Below are 14,951 nucleotides of genomic sequence, written 5' to 3'. Positions count from 1 at the left end.
AATTAACAGTGAGGTTCTTGCCAAAATATTGTAACTATCCCCCCTCTGCCTCAACTGAAACCATAACCCAATTCACATGCATTTTCTGCAAAGCAATTGAACAAAATTTTGAAGGTTAAATAGTTATATGTATATATTTATGATCGTGTGTTTTCATGAAACATTGCTTATATTTACAACATAGTAAAATATTTCAATTCATTTTCCACTTCTACAGGTCATGGGTTCATTGAATAACATGAGATGGAAAATCAAACTGTAATAACTGAGTTTATACTCACAGGACTGTCCAGTGATCCACTCATACAGCTTTTGCTCTTTGTGATGTTTCTAATAATATTTTTAGTGACTTTATCAGGGAATGTAGCAATCATGGTGGTGACCAGGATTGACTCTAGTCTTCAGACACCCATGTTCTTCTTTCTCAGTCATTTAGCTTTTGTGGACATCTGCTATTCATCTGTCACTGTTCCCAAGATGTTGGGAAACCTTATAACAATGCAGAAAACTATATCCCGAGAAGGTTGCATTGCACAGATATTCTTCTTCTTTCAGGCTGCTTGTGCTGAGGTATTCATCCTATCAGCAATGGCTTATGACCGATATGTTGCTATATGTGATCCACTGCATTATATAACAATTATGAAAAAAGAAACTTGCAGACAGCTGGTGGCTGGAGCCTGGGCAATGGGTTTCTTGGAAGCTTTGGTGAATGTCATGCCTTCGTTAAACTTGCATTTTTGTATGAACAATATCATCAGTCACTATTCCTGTGAGCTTCCATCACTCTTAATGTTGTCCTGTACTCAGACCCTCACCAATTTCATTGTTCTTCTTATTTCTGCATTTATTTTTGGTGTAAGTTCATTCCTCTTCACTCTCATCTCTTACATTTATATCATTGCCAGCATCCTGAAGATTCGTTCATCGGAAGGCAGACGTAAAGCCTTCTCCACCTGCAGCTCCCATCTCATTGTGGTGGGCTTATTTTACATTGCTGCTTTTTTCCGGTATTTGAAGCAAAGTTCGGATTCACTCATAGATCTGGAAAAAGTGGTTTCTATCCAGTATAGCATCTTAACTCCCATGTTAAACCCTATCATATACAGCTTGAAAAATAATGACATAAAAAAAGCCTTGGCAAGAATGTTTGGGAAATATAAATTTCTTAGATAAAGCTAATGCTAACTTTTGCGACCTCAAAAAAATAAATAAGCCAATGCTAGCTCTTTCTCAATGCTAACTCTCAACCTTATCAGGAAATGTAGCAATCATGGTGGTGACCAGGATTGACTCTAGACATGTTTCTCTAACTCAACCCTTTAGAGAAGTGCAGCTACAATGTTCAGATTTCCATCCCATTTCTGCATGAATCTGCAATTTGCTTATGAAGAGATGTTTATGGAAGAATTGCATTTAACTATGTTTTTGCATGTATTTTCTTTTGTAATATGCATTTCTAATCATATTTAATCTCATTGTATTTATTTATTTCAAAATGTATTTTATCTCATAGTACAAACTATTAAAGAAAATTGTGCTGCAACATTCATGCAAACACAAAATCTTCTGGGCAGTTATTTTCCCATATTACCTTTGTCTTGGAATTTGGATCTGGACAATTACTTTTAATTGATTGAATTCTTCAATCCTCCTCCTTTGGAGAACGCATGCATTCTGGAACCTTTGAAACATGAATAGATAGAATGATAGGTATAGGAATATATGATACATAGCAAGTTTATAACACACTACAGACTTCTCTACCCAGAGGCTTTTGATCCAGCAACTGAACCAGGCCTTCTGCTATTGTATTCTTTGTGGGATTAAGGTCAGCCCTTTACACATACTTCTACTTTCATTATTACAGCCATTCGATGGTGCTATGTTATAGCACCACTTCCTCTTTTCATGGAGGTATTAAACTCATGATATTTAAATATCTCATTATCTGCATTTTTTTCTAAAAAAATATATGGGATAATGGTCAGAAAGCACTGGAAAGGCCCTGGAGCTTGACAACATCATCTAAGGGACTTACAAACTTCTTTGACTAACCCATCTTGATCGCAGGAGCCTCTACATATCTGCATTGTGAACAATCTTTGAAAATATTTCTCCTCATTACATGAATGATATAGGCCTTTACCCTACTCTGTGCCTGTTTGGTGCATTCTCTTCCCCTTCTTATTGTTTTATTATGATTTTATTAGAATTTAAGCCTATGCGGCAGGGTTTTGCTATTTTATTGTTTTACTCTGTACAGCACCATGTACATTGATGGTGCTATATAAATTATAATAATAATAATAATAATAATAATAATAATAATAATAATATAGAGTGGCTGTTTATGGATTCTCTCTATCTTCTTTTAATAAGGTATTTATTGTGTTTTGTTTTGTGATGAGAACTCTTATGTCATGTATATAAGAGTGTAGGCGCCAAGGTCCGCTTGGCGCCTACACTGTACTGCTTTCGTCGCCAGCTGAAGACCTTTTTATTCACTCAGTATTTTAACACTTAATTTTAACTTAAATTTAAATTTTACTGTTTTAACTCTGTATTTTAATCCTATATCAACTTTGCTGTGTGGTTTTATCCTGGTTGCGCTTTTTATACTGTATTTCGTAATTGTGTTTTAAACTGTTGGGTGTTTTACTGTGGTTTTAATTTTTGTGAACCGCCCAGAGAGCTTCGGCTATTGGGCGGTATAAAAATGTAATAAATAAATAAATAAATAAATAATAAATATATCCCAATGCAGAAGAGGGACCTCAGTTTAAGGGGATACCTTACCATCCTCCTGTGGATAGTAAGAAAAGGTATTTGGAAGGTCTATCCCAGTGAAGTTGGAGGATGTCCATCCTCCAACTTCACTGGGATGGACCTTCTGAATACCTTTTCTTTCTATGTCTATTTCAGCATCAACACTAGTCTTTCTGCCAAAAGGTGAGGAAAAGATATCAAATTAGTCCCTGCAGAAGCTGGAACAGCACAGCAAAGGAGAAAGATTAGTCATTCATATACAAAATAGACCAGATAGACTCTCATGTGCTCCTTCATCCACATGCATGCATAGGTACACGGTTTGTATTATCTGTCTTTTGTACCAGAATTGTATTGGCATAGTCCTGTCATAGGTTTGTTGGGGAATGAAAAAAAAATCTGTAACCATTTAGGCTCTATTTAAACTGAAAAAAACAGATAGTACTTTTGTGCATGTCTACACCTACAGCTGTAGAGGGCCAGACAGGGGATGATCCAAGACTTACCTACTTCCAGGATCATCGCCATGTGTCTACACTTGGCCCGTGATGTCCCAGGAGGAAGAGAATATTGTGCCTGACATTTTTTTTATTGAAGAAGAGCACAGGAGTGCTCCAGTGCAAAGGATAGAAGTGTTTAAATAAATAAAGAAAGAAAGAAAGCACAACAACTTCTGCTCACCCTACCCCCAATGCCCAGTTCCCGGCTCCTTGCAGCTATTAGCGAGAAGCCGAGATGAAAACAGGATGACTGGACTCACATCCCACAGTCTTGGGATCATTCTGGGACCACGGGGAAGTTGGGATAGAAGTGTAGGGTGATATCCCAGGAAAAAGGAGGGATCATCTCTCCCTGCTCCTGGGATATCGCCTTGTCTAGCCATGACCTTCATGTTTAGGGGAAGTATTCCTTTCTCTAATTGCAAGAGAAAGGAAGAGATATCCCTTCCAATACAACATACCCCCCTCCCTCAAAGACCGGAAAATTACTGAGACCTGTGAGTTACAAAATGGTAGATCAGTGGGTGAGCCAAATCTAAAATGCGAGCAGATGGAGGTGGAGTTTGATATTATCAGCTGGCAATTACAGATATAAATTTATATCTATATCTAATCTTTGAACATTGCTAAATTATTTAACACAGTGATTAATTTGCAAGATGAAGCTCCATAATTCAGCTTTTGTACAATTGAGACATTGGCTCTGGAGATATAACTCAGCTTCCCAATCCCTGACAAAATTTATTGATCTAAAGAACCTAACAGTGCAAACCTATACATATCAGCTTAGAAGTAAACTATATTGAGTTATTCCCATCTATATGTCTATGGAGTTGCATCCTGAGTCCAGGACTTTTAAATTTTATATTATTATTTTTTATTTATTTTTTATTTATTTATTTATTACATTTTATATTTTCCCACCCAATAGTAGTCTGTGAACAGTGGTGCCCACCAGTCTACTAATTTGATATTTTAAATTTATATTTTAAATCTGTATTAACTTGCATCACTGCTTGGTTTTACCCTGGTTGTGTTTTTATTTTATTAGAGTGTAAAAAAGGAGAAAATAAAAGAAATAAAAGTGGGGAGTAGAGGATGGAAGAAGCCTGATCTGAATGGTGAATTCCACAGTACGTTTAGAGCCCTCCATATCATGTAGTACGTCCCACTGCATTCAATGGGGCTCCTTCATAATTGATAAGTATTGCATAATACAAGTATTAAAAAAATGTCCCTGGCCTTTCGATGGAGGAATTGGATATCACTGTGTTTTTAACAGAGTAGAGGATATATACAAATATCTTAACATACATCCAATGGATACTGCCTTATAAAATTATCTCCTTTTCTCTCTCTCTCTCTGCACATGGCTAGATCAGGCCTACATCCCAGGATTGTCCCGGGATCATCCCTGTGCATGCAAATGATACACAGGGGATCTCAGGAGCAGGCAGGGATGACCCCTCCATTTGCCTGGGATAATCCTTAGGTCTAGCTAGGGCCTCTGTGTGTGTGTGTGTCATACACAAACACACGCACACACACATATTAAGTCCATAGACTTTTTGTTATGGATACAATTTAGATGAGAAAGCCTTAGAAGAATCCTTGAAATTCAGCATTTTTCAGAGGACAACCTTGATCTCATTGCTTCTCAAGCTATAGATCAATGGGTGGAATCACAGAATATATAACTGCAAATATGGAGCCTAGATCTGATGGGGAATTAGAGGAAGGTATCAGGTAGGCAAAGATTGCAGTGTATATAGACATGGAGACCACAATAAGGTGAGGGAGACAAGTTGCAAAGGCCTTTTGCCTTCCCTGCACAGAAGGCATTCTCAGCACAGTAGTGAAGATTTGCACATATGTTACAATGATAAAAATAAAGCAACCAAGAACAACAATAACACTGACAAAAAGTAAATGAATTTCAGCTAGATATAAGTCTGTGCAGGAGAGCTTGAGTATCTGGGGTATTTCACAGAAGTACTGGTCTAAAACATTGGAGCAAAGGAGTATTGCAAAAGTGGTAGCAGTGTGAATTGCTGAAAAAAGAATACCACTAATCCATATGCAGGCAACCATTTTTACACATTCCATTTTGTTCATTATTGTCTCATACCATAGTGAATTGCAAATGGCAATGTAAAGATTATGTGCCATCAATGTAAGAAGGGCAAAATCTGATGCTACAAAGAAGAGCAAGAAGAAAATCTGTCCAACACATCCAGCATGACTCTTCTTTGACAATCTATACTCATCAGACTTCCTCCTTAATAAGCAGATTTTATTTATTAATTTATTTATTTATTTATTATTATTATTATTACATTTATATACCGCCCCACAGCCGAAGCTCTCTGGGCGGTTTACAACATTAAAAATAGTAAACATTAAAAGTATACATTTTTTAAAAAACAACAACATAAAAACAGTATAAAAACAACAGTATCCATTTAAATCACTTATTTAAATTTTGACTCATTGTGTCATTATTGTTATTATTGTTATTATTATTATTATTATTATTCTCAAAATCAAAGCTGGAAACTTTAAAAAAAAGTTTATTGTTTGAAAAAAATGTTTTGTGTCAAACATATGTAAGCAAGTTCATAAGACATTATTCAGATGTGAGAGCTGAAATAGCAAAACCTCCAGGCCAAACATCAACCCTCACTGAGGGACATACCATCTGCTGTTAGAAATGGGACATTGGTCCTCCTTGAATTCTGGGCTTGTTTTTTCTTCTGCACAGAAATGTGATTAGATCCTTTACCATGAAAGGCAATGCTCCCAGTCAATCCTTTTACAAGCGTGTTTTGAACAATATGTTTTCCATGAATGTACTCAGAGTCCCCTATTTTAAAACTCTGGGCCTCAGTACCAGGAATTTTGTAAACTTAAAATTTCTCTGGTGACACTTTGATCTTGAGATATGGGATGCAGAATATTACCTGCTGATCCATGATCTAGGTAAAATGCCGTAGCATAAAACCTCCAGGCAAGAATAAATATATCATAGAGCTGCCATGGCCAATTGGGCCTCCATTGATAGCATTGGGACAAAAATCTGCCAGGACCCATGGACACCCGCACACCTGGCCCTCACAGATCCAGGCAGACACTCTCATTGGATTTCTGCAGTTCCTCCTCCTTTCCCCCTTTTCCCACCCCATACCTCTCCATGTTAATAACCATTAATGCAGCAGTGGAAAAAATATGGTTTTGCCAAGGCTGAATGAAAGAGTGGAGGGATAACATTTTTCTTCCCCCACCTGCCTATTAGGGCCTTGAAGACCTTATTAACAGAGGAGTATTCAAAACTATGCCAATGGAGACCTTAAAGGCCCTCCCCATCAGAGGTGTATACACAACTGGACAGTTTCTATCAAATACGATTCAGTCCAGAGTGGGTTTTTACAAGGATGTCAAGTAATGCCTCCTGAAGTGCCGCAGGAACCAATTGGTTGTGCTTTTATATTGTATTTTATATCATGTTTTTATACTGTTTGTTTTATACTTGGAATGGTTTTAATTTTTGTGAACTGCAGCTATTGGGCAGTATAAAAATGCAATGAATAATAAATAAACTCTTTGTGTAGAAATGCATTTATCATGTCCTGGAGCCACCCAGGCATCTCAGAAACCAATAATAATAATAATAATAATAATAATAATAATAATAATAATAATAATAATTTGTATCCCAACTTTTGCCCAATACTGGGCTTCAAGGTGGCCTTATGAAATTTAAAACATATACATTTTAAAACCTATAAAAGAAATATACAAAAGTTAAAAAACAATGTTAAATATATTACAACATGAAAACAGTAAACATTTAAAATACATGACAATTTTACAAGTCCTTAACGTAGATGGAGGCCCAGATTATTCGCCAAATGCCTGCCGGAACAAAAGTTTTTGCCTGCTTCTGAAAGCACATCAAGGAGGGAGCCAGTCTAGCTTCCCCAGGAAGAGAGTTCCAGAGCACTGGAGCAGCTTCCAAGAAGGCCCTCTCCCATGTTCCCACCAGGGACACCTGAGAAGATGGTGGGGTTGAAAGAAGGGCTTCCCCGGAAGATCTCAAAGCATGGGCAGGCTCATAAGGGAGAATACGGTCTTTCAGATAACCTGGACACAAGTGACATAGGGCTTTATAGGTCATAACCAGCACTTTGAATTGTGCCTGGAAACAGACTTGAAGCCAGTGGAGCTGTTTTAACAGGGGAGTTGTATGCTCCCTATAGCAGCATTAAAACCACCTCCTACAAATATAAGTATTAAGTGGCCAAAGCAGTACCTCAACTCCCCACAGAAATCACACACAAAACAACAAGCACATCCATGCATGCATGCAGGCACCACACACACACACATATACACAGGCACTAGTGTGCTCTTGGTCTCCAGGGCTCTAACTTCAGCAAAGTCTAAGGGAGAAAAACAACAGCATGAGCAATTTTTTTCAAACTGTTGTAAGTCACTCAGGGAAATTTAAATTCCTATAAATGAGCCAATGCTAATTCTTTCAACTACAAAATTAGCACGACTCATTCTAAATCCTTCCTCTCGTGCAACCCACACAACCATGTTCTGAATAGAAACCCTAGCACCGACTTGCTGCCACGGAAAAATTCTTGTTAAAATGGTGGGATGTAATTATTCCATTAACCCCTAACATGGAGTTTCTGCTGCAGTCTTATAATCAGGTGTATGCTATTTTCGGGAGGATGGACACACTGTTGGCTTTGATTACAAATGGATTCTCAAGAAAAATTAGATAGGCAAAAGAAATTTTATAGGATGAATATAGAAGAGAGAGAAAATGACATCAGTCACTTTCTGAAATATCTGTCTCAAGAAAATAACGGTTCATTCTCAGCAGGAAGACTAAACTATTTATAGAAGAAAATACAAACCCTGTTGTGCTTATGCCTAAGCAAAGCCACAAATTTCTTCATTTTTTGTTATGGCTGGGGGAATATGAAAATCACTCAAAATGGACAAGAGGATTATATGAGTGAGTATCATTCCAATGTGTTCTTTTCTTTTCACATTTTCTTAATGGCATGGATGATTTGTTCTCAGAATTAGTTTCCCAGCTGTTTAGGAAATGAATGGAGATTCTCTTTGAAATACTCTTTCAGTCAGACCTATTTGCAGTTGCAGTAGCCGCATGTTTGTTTTAAATGTCAGGTAAGTAGTCATCTGTTTCTGCTCTTGCCTGGTGGCTTCAGTGGTTGAGTTGTATGTTCTGAATGGTCTCACAGTAATCAGTAAAGGGCATCTTCTAAAGGGAATTAACTGAGCTGCTTCTGCCTATTATTGATAATCAATATTTTCTTTTTGAGTTAAGTGTCATCAACATGGAACCATGAAGTCTGAATAAACAAAGGGACTTAAGAAGTGGTTCCATTAGGACACCTGAAATGGTCTTCCAGATGAGGTTCCAAAATTCCCATCACCTGCCCTCATCCACAGCATTTTGCATAGGGTCCAGACAATGTCATGTTCCATTTGTAACCCTTCTGTCTTTTCCCACCACATCTTTTTTTCTTACTACAGTACAACTGTTGAGGAGAAAAAGACAGAATAGCTCCACAATGCTTTCTATCGAGTAGTGCTAAGAGTCTGCATCCAACCCAGGATGTTCTTTATTACAATGGTAGTTTGCAGACAAATTGAAATAATAGCCCAAATTCCTTAAAAATATATGTGCATATGCTTCATATACTCCAATAGAATCAAGGCAGCATTTTAGTTTTACAAAGTAGTTGCAGATTATGGAGCTGTTTTGAAATATTTTCATCTAGTAACAATTTTTCATGACAGAAAGCTTGAGTTTCATTCATGTGCCACCCTTCAGAAGTGGTGGTGGTGTCTCAAAGTTAAATATTTTTAAAATAAATTCAAATGACATTAACTGTTGTATGAAAGGCAGAAATGCAACAGTTCAATAGGTCTATTTTAGGGCTGTTTATGGACACCTGTAATTCAGAGCTTTTGATTTAGCCCCAATCCACTATAGACCAATTCAGACCTGATTCAGGAAACCTCTGAAAGCAATATTTTTATTCTTCTACATAATGGGAAATTTGGTGATGTTGCAGCCCCTATGGAGGTGAGTGAACCTGCTCCCCTAGTACTTTCCTTTCCTCTTTCATGAACTCACTGCTAAGCCCTAAAATTCATGCACTTATTTGAAAGCAAAATATCTTTGCTTTGAGAGATTTTCATGAAAAAAGGAACTTTTACCTGTGGCTAATACAAATGTCACTTGGCCTAACTGTTTGAAATTTGGCAGGTTAAGTAACCTACTTAGGGGCTTCAAGTTCTCCACATTTTGTGTATTTCTCATAAAAACTAAAAATAAAGTTCTGTTTGTTTCTCTTTTCAATGCAAGTCAAAGGGGAAAGTAAAATTTGGATAATTTGGATTTCTGAACCTTGCTTTGGATCTGGAGTCTGAAGTGCATCAGATTGGGTCCAAAGTGGATTGAGACAAATTCTGAAGTTCCAAATCAGCCTCTGAACACGTTAGGGGTTCCTTGCATGGACCTAGGCCTTATCAATGCACATCAGTACTCGCAATAAGACTAGTAGTTACATTCTTGAATTTCTTGCACAGTTGCAAAGTTTCTAAAATTCTCCTTCATCCAGCCTTTGCTTTGTAATTCTGATTACCTGGTCTTCTACCCAATGATTCTAGTCGCATATTCACTTCAATCTACCTCACTATGAATCAACATGTGTATTGATAAAACAGCATTAAAAGCAATGTTGATGTAATTATACAAATCAGTGCAATATGTTCAATGTGCAAATGTAGATGCAGAAATGAAGAACCTGCAGGATGAATATTTGTTTCAATTAAAAGTGAGGGTCTTGCCAAAGTAGTGTAACTATCCTCCTCTGCCTCAACTGAAACCATACCATATTCACATGCATTTTCTGCAAAGCAATTGAACAATATTTTACTAAATAATTGTATGTATATATTTATGATTGTTTGTTTTCATGAAACATTGCTTATATTTACAACATATTAAATATTTCAATTCATTTTCCACTTATACAGGTTATGGGTTCATTGAATAACATGACATGGAAAATCTAACTGTAATAACAGAGTTTATACTCACGGGACTGTCCAGTGATCCACTCCTACAGCTTTTGCTCTTCTTGATGTTTCTAATAATATTTTTAGTGACCTTATCAGGAAATGCAGCAATCATGGTGGTGACCAGGATTGACTCTAGTCTTCAGTCACCAATGTTCTTCTTTCTCAGTCATTTAGCTTTTGTGGACATCTGCTATTCATCTGTCACTGTTCCCAAAATGTTGGGAAACCTTATAACAATGCAGAAAACTATATCCAAGGAAGGTTGCATTGCACAGATATTCTTCTTCTTTCAGGCTGCTTGTGCTGAGGTATTCATCCTATCATCAATGGCTTATGACCGATATGTTGCTATATGTGATCCACTGCATTATACCACAATCATGAAAAAAGAAATTTGCAGACAGCTGGTGGCTGGAGCCTGGACATTCGGTTTCTTGTATGCATTGGTGAACGTCCTGCCTCTGTTAAACTTGCATTTTTGCATGAACAATACCATCAGTCACTATTCCTGTGAGCTTCCATCACTCTTAATGTTATCCTGCACTCCGACCCTCACCAATTTCATTGTTCTTCTTATTTCTGTGTTTATTTTTGGTGTAGGTTCATTGTTCCTCACTCTCATCTCTTACATTTATATCATTTCCTCCGTCCTGAAGATTCATTCATCGGAAGGCAGACGTAAAGCCTTCTCCACCTGCAGTTCCCATCTCATTGTGGTGGGCTTATTTTATATTGCAGCTTTTTTCCGGTATATGAAACCAAGTTCAGATTCACTGATAGTTCTAGACAAAGTGGTTTCTATCCAGTATAGCATCTTAACTCCCATGTTAAACCCTATCATATACAGCTTGAAAAACAAAGATATAAAAAATGCCCTTGCAAGAATGTTTCAGAAATGTAAATTTCTTAGATAAAGCTAACTCAACTCTTTAGGGAAGTGCAGCTAGAATATTCAGAGTTCCATTCCATTTCTGCATGAATCTGCAATTTGCTTATGAAAAAAAAATGTTTAAAAGGAATTGCATTTAACTATGTCATTGAATATATTTTGTTTTGTAACATGCACTTCTAATCATATTCAATCTCATTGTATTTATTTATTTTAAATGTATTTTAACTCATAGTACAAATCATTAAATAAGACTGTGCTGCAGCATTCATAGAAGCACAAAATCTTCTGGGCAGTTTCTTATTTTCACCTTTGTCTGGGAATATGGATCTGGACAATTAATTTTCATAGACTGAATTCCTCAATCATCCTGGTTTGGAGCCTCCATATATTCTTGAACTATTGAAGCATGGATGGATAGATAGATAGATAGATAGATAGGGCACATAGAAAGATTATAACAGACTACAGACTTCTCTACACAGAGGCTTTTGATCCTGCAACTTAACCAGGGCTTCTGTTTTTTTTATTCTTTGTGGGATTAAGATCAGCCCTTTACACACACTTCTACTTTCATTGTACAGCCATTAAATGGTGCTATGTTATAGCACCACTTCCTCTTTTCAGGGAGGAATTCAACTCATGATATTTAAATATCTCATTATCCACATTTTTTTTTAAAATGTGATAAGTGTCAGAAAGCACAGGAAAGGCCCTGGAGCTTTACAATATCATGTAAAGGACCTACAAACTTCTTTGACTAACCAATCTTGATTGCAGGATTCAAGCCTCATATAGAGAGCCTCTACATATCGGCATAGTGGACAATCTTTGAAAACATTTCTCCTCATTACATGAATGATAGAGGCCTGCACAGTGGCTGTCTGTGGATTTTCTCTATCTACTTCAATCAATTTAATAAGAAATTTATTGTGTTTTGTGATGAGAACTCTTATGTTATGTAGAAAAGGGGATGCCTTACCATCCTCCTGTGGATGTCCAACCATCCTCCAACTTCACTGGGATAGACCTTCCGAATACCTTCCCTTACTATGTCCATTTCTGCATCAACACTATTCTATGGCCTTTGCTAGACCTACCTGAAAGTCCGGTCGGGAGGAGGGGTGAGCCCGTGCTGCAGCTAGTTCAGGCTGTCGCCCCAGTAGATACATCAGACATGACAGGTTAAAGGAAAGCCCTGTCGCATCCACCATTTTTTCCCATTTTTAAAGGGCCAGGTGTGCAGGAGTGCACGATATATATATTTGAGTTTTTTTAAAAAAGGTTTACCCACTCCCCCTGCCCCCGATCTCCCCCCTGCCCCCGATCTCCCCCCTAGCCCCATCTCCTCCCCTGGCTGCAATCTCTCCCTGGCCGCAATCTCCCCCTCAGCCGCAATCTCCCCCCTGGCCACGATCTCCTCCCCCAGCTGCAATCTCCCCCCCTGTCTGCAATCTCCCCCCTGGCCATGATCTCCCCCCAGCTGCAATTTCCCCCCAGCTGTGATCTCCCCCTCTGGCTGCGATGTCCTGCCCTGGCCGTGATCTCCCTACCTGGCCACGATCTCTCCCCCTGCCCTGTGCACGGATTCTCCCAGCTATGTGCAAGTAAGCCACATAGCTGGGAAAAGCCCTGGAATGGGCTAGACCTTCTGTGGTCCCAGGCTCAGCCCGGGACTGCAGAAATACCAGGCTACAAGTGGAGCCCATTACCCCAGGGCAAGGGAGGGTTGACCCCTGCTTGAACCCAGGATCCCCTGTGCGTTATCTGGATGTACGGGGGTGATCCCGGGTATCAGCCTGGGCTAAACTTTCATCTAGCAAAGCCCTGTATGTCAACAGGTGAGAAAAAGGTATCAAATTAATCCCTGCAGACGTTGGAACAGCACAGCAAAGGAGAAATATTAGTCTGCGTAATTGTCATTCAGAGTTTATACACAAATTTCACCAGCTGGACTCTCATGTGCTCCTTTATCCACATGCATAGGTGCATGGTTTGCACTATCTGCCTTTTTTACCACAATTGTATTGGCATAGTCCTGACATAGGTTTTTCAAGGAATGAGAATTTTCATGTTTAGAGGAATTATTCCTTTCTCTGATTGCAGGAGAAAGGAAGAGATCCCCCTTCCAACACACCATGCCCCCTACCTGACAGAAGTGAAAATTATCAAGACCCATCAGTCACAAAATGGTAGTGCAAGGGGAGAGCCAAATATTAAATGCCAGCAGATGGAGGTGGAGTTTGTCAACATCAGCTGGCAATTACTGATATAATTTATATTTATATCTGATCATTGGACATAGCTAAATTATTTGCCACAGTGATTTATTTGCAAGAGAAGCTCCATAATTCAGCTTTTTTACAATTGAGACTTTGGCTCAGAATGTATCATCACTCAGCCTCCCAATCCCTGACAGAATGTGTTGATCCAAAGAAACTAAAAGTGCAACACTATACATATCAACCTATAAGTAAGCCATACTGAGTTCAATGGGACTTATTCCCATCTACATGACTATGGAGTTGCATCCTGAGTGCAAGACTTTTTAAACTTTTTTTTCCACCCAAAAGTAGTTTGTGTCCTACTGGTGCCCCCAGGCCACAACCAGAAAAAATATTAGGGGTGTGCACGGACCCCCTGCTCCACCCCGTGGGCCGATCCAAAAATTTCAGATCGGCCCGCTCCGATCCTTGCCGCTCCACCGCTCCTCTTCGCCACGGAGCTCCGGCTCCGAATCGGAGCTCCGCAGTGGAGGGGAGTGGCGCCAGGTAAGGCCGGGAGAGGAGGGCAGGGGGGGTTACCGGGCCCTGCCGCCGTCGCCACCTGTGCGGCGACGGCGGCAGAGCCTGGTAAGGGACCAAGGGGGAGGGGAGGTCTTACCTGCCTCTGTCCATGGTCCCTCGGCTTCTTCAATTGAGCCCGCGGTTCAACCAGGAAGTCTGGGCCACAAGTGCGGCCCAGACTTCCTGGTTGAACCGCGGGCTCAATTGAAGAAGCCGAGGGACCGCGGACGGAGGCAGGTAAGGGAGAGGAGGGCGGGGGGGGGGGTTACTGGGCCCTGCTGCCGTCAATTTGAGAAAGCACCTGACCAGTAATTTGTCCTGAGCACACCAGAAAATGTTGCCATAAGAAGTGTGGCTAAGGACACATTACTTGTCAAAACCACTGAATAAAAGGAATCTTTCTGAGCCTATCACACTAAGCAATTCCTTTGAAACTAGAATTTTCAGCACCAACAGTAGCCCATTCTACAACACTCCCAGCAGCAAGTAAGAAAATGTGTTATTTTTTTAAAAAAATGTGGGAAAGTATGAAGCTTTGAGCCTACAGAAGGAAAGTAATAAAGTCAATGTTAGAGGCTTGGTTTTTTTCTGATTGGAGGAGGTATCCCTGAGAGGAGAAGTTTCATTTACAAGTTAAGTTTCAGTTCCTGAGTTAAGTTTCATTTCTTCAAGATTGAAACAGTATTTTCTGTATTGGGAGAAGAGGGTATAGAAGAGTGAGAACGCCAGGGAGAGAGTAGGAAAAGACCAGAATATGAGGGAAGAGCAGGAAGAAGCATCCTGAAGCTAGGGTAAAAGAATTTGTATTTCTGTAACTTTTATTTCCTTTTAATGCCTTTGTATCACTCAGCTCAATTTTGTAAATCTCTTTAATTG

At 39.1% G+C, this 14,951-nt stretch overlaps 3 protein-coding genes across 3 annotated transcripts; 2 read left to right on the top strand and 1 right to left on the bottom strand.

Moving 5' to 3' along the window:
- Positions 1-243: 243 nt before the first annotated feature.
- On the top strand, positions 244-1,176 carry LOC134406976 (olfactory receptor 8S1-like). Its single transcript, XM_063138679.1, has one exon. It carries the CDS (start codon positions 244-246, stop codon positions 1,174-1,176), a length of 933 nt encoding a protein of 310 aa, XP_062994749.1.
- A 3,755-nt stretch (positions 1,177-4,931) lies between these two features.
- LOC134405450 (olfactory receptor 14A16-like) lies at positions 4,932-5,438 on the bottom strand. The gene has a single exon (XM_063136693.1). The coding sequence runs from the start codon at positions 5,436-5,438 to the stop codon at positions 4,932-4,934; it is 507 nt and encodes a 168-aa protein (XP_062992763.1).
- Positions 5,439-10,381: 4,943 nt separating this feature from the next.
- On the top strand, positions 10,382-11,314 carry LOC134405448 (olfactory receptor 8S1-like). The gene has a single exon (XM_063136692.1). It carries the CDS (start codon positions 10,382-10,384, stop codon positions 11,312-11,314), a length of 933 nt encoding a protein of 310 aa, XP_062992762.1.
- The last annotated feature ends 3,637 nt before the right edge of the window (positions 11,315-14,951 follow it).

Source organism: Elgaria multicarinata, chromosome 11 (genome assembly GCF_023053635.1).
Source record: "Elgaria multicarinata webbii isolate HBS135686 ecotype San Diego chromosome 11, rElgMul1.1.pri, whole genome shotgun sequence".
Lineage (NCBI taxonomy): Eukaryota > Metazoa > Chordata > Lepidosauria > Squamata > Anguidae > Elgaria > Elgaria multicarinata.
The sequence above is the reverse complement of the archived record's forward strand: the minus strand, read 5'-3'. Positions and strand labels throughout refer to the sequence as shown.